General features: G+C 52.1%; 1 protein-coding gene across 2 annotated transcripts in view; it reads left to right on the top strand.

Annotated features, from left to right (window-relative positions):
* Positions 1-6,000, top strand: part of ACSF2 (acyl-CoA synthetase family member 2) — a 54,162-nt gene that overhangs the window by 35,440 nt on the left and 12,722 nt on the right. The window contains exon 2 of one of the 2 annotated variants that reach the window (XM_025859195.2): positions 5,435-5,630. The exons of the other annotated variant lie outside the window; for it this stretch is intronic. Within the exon in view, the coding sequence (XP_025714980.1) occupies positions 5,435-5,630 (196 nt within the window). The remainder of the gene's footprint in view (positions 1-5,434; positions 5,631-6,000) is intronic. 2 annotated transcript variants of the gene reach the window in all.

Below are 6,000 nucleotides of genomic sequence, written 5' to 3'. Positions count from 1 at the left end.
AAAAAAAAAACAGTTAAGAAATTAACTTTGATGAACTAATGAATCATGGTAAAAAAAAAAAGCCATGAATTCTATGTGCAGTATTCCCCTAGCGCTGGAGTTCTCCCGTTCTCCTTGATCGGTAAACTTGGTCTTGGCTTTCTGGCTGTTCGTGCTGATCTTCTGGGGGAGGGGCCTGTTGCTGTGGTTTCCAAATGTCTTTGCGGGAGGCTGAATTGCCCCGCCCTTGTCGGTTGGGGCTAAGCAAGCTGCTCGGGTTTGCTCTCAGGAGCTTTTGTTCCCTGCAAGCTCTCGGTATAGCTTTGGAGGACCAGGGCGAAAATGGTGGCCTCCCAATCTCCACCCGGAGGAGCTGAGAACTTGGGGCCCCCGCTCCTCAGTGTGCCCCCAGAGAAAAGCAGTCAGTCACTCCCGTCTCCCCGGTCTCCGGCCGCACTCCGCGCTCACCCGGCCTGTGACCGAGCGTTGCTATCTCTGGCACCCGACCCCGTGTGGAGTCTCCAAACCCAGCAGATCCCTGCGGTGCGTTCCCGCGCAGCTCCTCCCGGGGGAGGAAGGGGAGTCTCCCCGGATCTGCCGCTTGTTGGGTCCCTGCTGGAGGAGCAGTGGCCCGACTGGGCCGCGGATCACAGTTTATGGCAACCCCGAGTTGAGAGCCCGCACCTCGGCTCCGTCTCTGCAGCCGGCTTCCTCGCTCCGATACCTGGGAGCTCTGCCACACTCAGGCACCCCCAGTCTTTCTGTGACCCCGAGGGTCCTGAGACCACACTGTCCCGGGAGGATTCCACCCCCCGCTTAGCCACTGGAGCGACGTCCCTCAGCGGAGCCGGCTTCTAAAAGTCCCGATTTGGTGCTCCGCGGCTCTATCACTTGCCAGAAGCAGCCGACAGAGGCCCCCTCCCCCGTCGTCTATCCTCCGGAATATCGCCTCGGATTCACTTCTCCGCACGTCCTACCTTCCAGTAAGTGGTCGCTTCTCTGTTCAGAGAGTTGTTGCAACTCTCCTCTTCGATCTCCTGTTGAGTTCGTAGGTGTTTAGAATGGTTTGATCCCTATTCAGCTGAATTCCTGAGACCAAACGAAATCCAGGTCTCCTACTCCCGGCCTCACTAAATATTGACAGTAGTCTCTCCTTATCCATGGGGGATACGTTCCAAGAGCCCCCGTGGGTGCCTAAAACCACAACTGGTACCGAAGCCCATAAATACAAAGCTTTTTCCTATCCATACATACTGATGAGAAAGTTTAATTTACAATTAGGCACCTAAGAGATTAACAACAATGACAGAATTATAAGAATATACTATAATAAAAATTAGGTGAATGTGCTGTCTCTCAAAATACCTTATTCTCCTATACTCACCGTTCTGCGAGGACATGAGACAATATAATGCCTACAAGATGAGGTGAAACGAGTGAATGACGTCGGCATGGGACACAGCATTAGGCTACCATTGATTGTCTGACCAAATGTCAGAAGGAGGTTCCTCTGCTTCACCGTGGGTAACTGCAGATGAGGGGAAGACTCTCGGACTTTAGTTCTTTGAGTTAGGAGCCTTAGGGGCTGCTGGCTCTCTTCCAACTCCTTACACTTTCCACCCAAATTAAAAAAAAAAAAAAAAGATAACAAACGAAAACCACAACTTGTCCCCAAAGCAAATCTCTGGTGTCTTTTTTGCTGCCACTTTGTTTAAGAACAGAAAAAGCAGTGGCTCCCTCTTTTTGTCCAAGGCCTTTGGGGTGTGTTTGAAGAAGGAGGGAAGTAGAATAAACTGTTTGCACTTGGTGGTTCTTATGTTTATGAGCAAAGGGCATTCATTCAGAGTTTCTAGGTCTTTTAAGTCCTTTGGAGGAGTGGCCTGTGTCCACTTCAGTCCTGCCCTGCTCCAATCCCTGTTTCTTGACGTCAATTATTAAACAATTGGGGAAAAAAATAAAATGGAGATTCAACAATCTGGGGGATACATCCAAAGCCTAAAGAACAGAATTGCCCACCCACTTTTTCTCCCCAATTTGTTTGGTGGGGGAGGGTCCTCCGCTGCAGATCCAGCTACTACCAGCCCGAGGAGCCCACTTGGCCTCTTTGCGTTCCACTTTCTTTACCTGGAGAATGGGAGTTCATGCTGCCCACCTGCACTTCTCAGGATTTCCTTAGTGTATGTCAGAGAAACCCACTCTCACCGTGGCTTCAAGGAGATAGGAGTTTCTTTTTCTGGAAGATGGCCAACCCGTGGCCCGGCTGTCAAGCTCCAGCTTCTCCGGCTCTGCGGTGTCTGAGCTCACCAGGTGGCCCAAGATGGCTGCCATTCTCTTCCAGATGACATTCCAGCCAGTGAAGGACAAAGAGAAGATGCGCCTTCCCGGTAAGGGAAGTTGCACACAGTACCTCTCTGTAGATATCTCTTGCCAGAGCACCTTCGAGGGAAGTTTGGGAATGTGGTCTGGAGTCCACATGGCCAAGGCCAGCTGAACACCCAGAGGGTGGTTTAATAAGGACAAGGGCTTACTGGGGGCCTCTGTCGCAGCACCTTTCAGAGCTGCCATGAAGATAAGGGATGTAATACATGTGACAATTGAAATGGACTTCTTTTCTGGTTTTTGTTTTGTTTGTTTGTTTGTTTGCATGTAAATCAACCTGTTGATTTACCAACTAGAATTTCCAGAAGGATACCGTCTGGTCTGAAATCCACAGCGAATGAGTAGGAACCCAGGTTCTAAACAAAATAGGACGCCTGGTCACTGTGAGAACAAGAGGAAGCCTGTTGTCAGGCTCTGTTGACAACAAAACCATTAAGGTGGCTGAGATTTGCCTTTTGCTGCCTCCTGATCCTGATGCTGGGCTATGGGAGGCCTCCTGCCAGGGCTTCAAGGGCCCTGGTCATCCACTGAATGTGAAAAATGTAGGTATATTAGGATGTGCCAGCTGTAAGCAAATAAAATCAGATTTATCTTTGTTTGCTCATTTGTTAGATTCTACGTATAAGTGAAATCATGCAATATTTGTCTCTCTGCATATAGCTTATTTCACTTAGCATCACATCCTCCAGCTTTATCCCCTCCAGCTTTATCCTTGTTGTTACAAATGGAATTTGGCTTTTTCCCCCAAAACTGGCTTAAATTTAAAGAGGGAATGTATTGACTTTTGGCAGTGAAAAGTCCAGAGGAAGGTAGACATCACATGTGGCTCGGCCTAGGGATTCAAAACCTTATGATGAAGTTTGTTGCTGTGTCTTCCTGTCTCTCTCTGTCTCTCTCTCCCTACTTAACCCTGTGTTCAGTTTGTTCTTAAGCAGGTTCTCTCCACATGCTTGTTCTTACAACCATCACTTTGGCAAACCCCAAGAAAAAGAGCATGCTTGTTTCCCAGTGGGGATACATGCACGCCCTTGACCGCATGCCTGTGAGGTAGGGATTTGGGGTATGCAATCCCTTTTGAGGGGTGTCATAGTGGCCACTGGGAATCTGCTCAACAGTTCTTTAGGTTTGTCAGCCTGTGGATGATAGGGTGTGGGGCCTCATGGGACCTTAGAGCCCTGCTGTCTGGGCTGTTTTCTGCCCCAGCTCACATGCAGGAACCACGTGGCCTAGGTGTCTCACCACAATCCTTTAAAAAGATTAACCAGGAAAAAAAAAAAAGATTAACCAAGTCCGGGCTCCTGGGTGACTTGGTCAGTTAATTGTCTAACTCTTAATCTCAGCTCAGGTCTTGATCTCAGGGTCATGAATTCCACCCTAGGCATTTTTTTTAAAAAAAAAATAGAGGAGTGCCTGGGTGGTTCAGTTGGTTGAACATCTGCCTTCAGCTGGGTCATGATCCCAGGGTTCTGGGATCGAATCCCACGTTGGGCTCCTTGCTGAGCAAGGAGCCTGCTTCTCCCTCTGCCTGCCACTGCCCCTGCTTGTGCTCGCACTCTCTCTGACAAAAAAAAAGGATTAAAAAAATTTTTTTAAAAAGAAAAAAGAAAGAGAAGATTAACCAGGCCATTTAGATAATATCCCCCCCCCTTTTTTAAAGATTTTATTTATTTATTTGACAGAGAGAGACACAGCGAGAGAGGGAACACAAGCAGGGGGAGTGGGAGAGGGAGAAGCAGGCTTCCCGCGGAGCAGCGAGCCGATGCGGGGCTCGATCCCAGGACCCTGGGATCATGACCTGAGCCAAAGGCAGATGCTCAACGACTGAGCCACCCAGGCGCCCCGATAATATCCCCTTTCACCTGAGAATAACCAGTGGGTCCAATCCTCAAACTGTTCATAGGTGGGGAAGCGGAGACCTAGGGAGGAGAAACCCTGCATCTTTACTTGGATTCCCCCGGGGACGAGGGCTGTGCGTGGTTGGTAGTGCTGGAAGCAGAAGTGAGGAGAAAAAGACCGGAGGAGAAGCTAGCACAGAGTGTTGTCGAGGTCACAGCCAAGGCAGCAAGGGCTTGACCCACCAAGACCTCTGAGAAGGGACAGACGCCTCCCAGATCTGTCCAGCTGCAGAAGGGGAGAATTGAAGCCCCCCCCCCAGCAGACAGAATCCCAAGGAACAGTCCCAGTAGCAGAAACCAGAGATGCTCCATGGGGGTGACATGGGACACCAGAGGTGTCTGTGGCAGTTGCCCACCCAGCCAGCAGCATACCTGGGATGAGACCTCAGACACTCCCGCCCACCCCACCCCCCGCCGTCCCCGATGCCAGCCTGGTGCTCACTCACTCCCCACAGAGCTGCAGCGGGTGTCCCCACTATGGGACTCATCCTCGGCTCCCTGGTCCAAAGCAGTCAGGCTGAGCAGCCTCCCTTTCAGCCTGCCTCGTGACCCGCCTCCTGCAAGATGGCAGTGGGCTCCTCTCCCGTTTGTGGGGAAACCCCGTTTTGCTCCCCTCTGCCCTGCATACCTTGTTCTTCCCAGAAATTCTCCCCCACAACGCAGTCAATCAACAGAAGAGACACATGGTCTTTCTAGCTTAGCAGCTGCAGTGCCACATGGTCAGCATTGGTCCTCAGGCCCTACGCCACGCCCTCTCTCATGGGAACAGGGTCTGAGACCTGTTGCACCCCTCCCCACGAGACCTCAGCGGGAGCCCAGCCCCTGTCCCCCAGAGGGGCCAGCAAACACACACAGGCCTAAGCCGACCGTGTGATACTTTTAGTTCTGGGGGCCTTTTCTGTTTTTGTTTTTAAAATAATTAATAGATTTTTTGTTTTGTTTTGGGTTTTTTGTTTTTTGTTTTTTGTTTTGTTTTGAGTACAGTTTGAGAGTTACAGAATGACTGAGCCTTTCTATTGGGTCCTGGTTCCTGGGGACGGGGATAGGGTTGGGGCAGGGGCAGGCCGTTTCTGAAGCAGCCCCTCCCACGTTGTAAGCAACCTCCCTCCCAGCCCTGGGTGCCAGCGAGGCCCGGCCTGGCGCGATGGAGTCCAGCTCCACACAACCCTGTCTCCCCACAGTTCCAGAGAGGCGGATAACACCATCCCCCTGCCCATTGGAGGCCTCAGCTACGTCCAGGGCCTCACAAAACCTAGTCTTATCCACGAGACTGTGGGGCGGTGCCTGGAAGCCACAGCACAGAGGGTCCCTGACAGAGAGGCCTTGGTCGTCCCCCAGGAAAACATCAGGTTGACCTTTGCCCAGCTCAAGGAGGAGGTGGGTCCTGGTCTTGAACCCCCGAAGTAGGCAGGTGCTAGCCCCCAGGCTGCACTGGCTGGGTAGAGCTGCAGGGGCCGAAGCTGGCTGTGGGGCAGGGGGCTGGGGCGGCCTGAGGACCCCAGGGGATGGCAGGAGAACGGCACAGGGCTGAGGCAGAAGGGGCCACCTGCACCTGATGTCACCTGCACCGCTCCCTCCTGGGATGCTTGTTAACTATGCATAGCCCCAGGCCCACTGCGGCCTGGAAATCTGCCTGTCCCTCGTTCCCAGCGGGTTCTGTTGGGAACCCCTGGGCCAAGGGCTGCGGTGGGAGTCATGGGCCCCTTCCTGCTCGCCCGCATCTCACCCCTCATGCCCTGTTTCCACC

Source organism: Callorhinus ursinus, unplaced genomic scaffold (assembly GCF_003265705.2).
Source record: "Callorhinus ursinus isolate GAN/ISIS: 27379988/994484 unplaced genomic scaffold, GSC_fseal_2.0 scaffold52, whole genome shotgun sequence".
Taxonomy (NCBI): Eukaryota; Metazoa; Chordata; class Mammalia; order Carnivora; family Otariidae; genus Callorhinus; species Callorhinus ursinus.
Note: the sequence above shows the minus strand (reverse complement) of the source record. Positions and strands in the feature narration are given on the sequence as shown.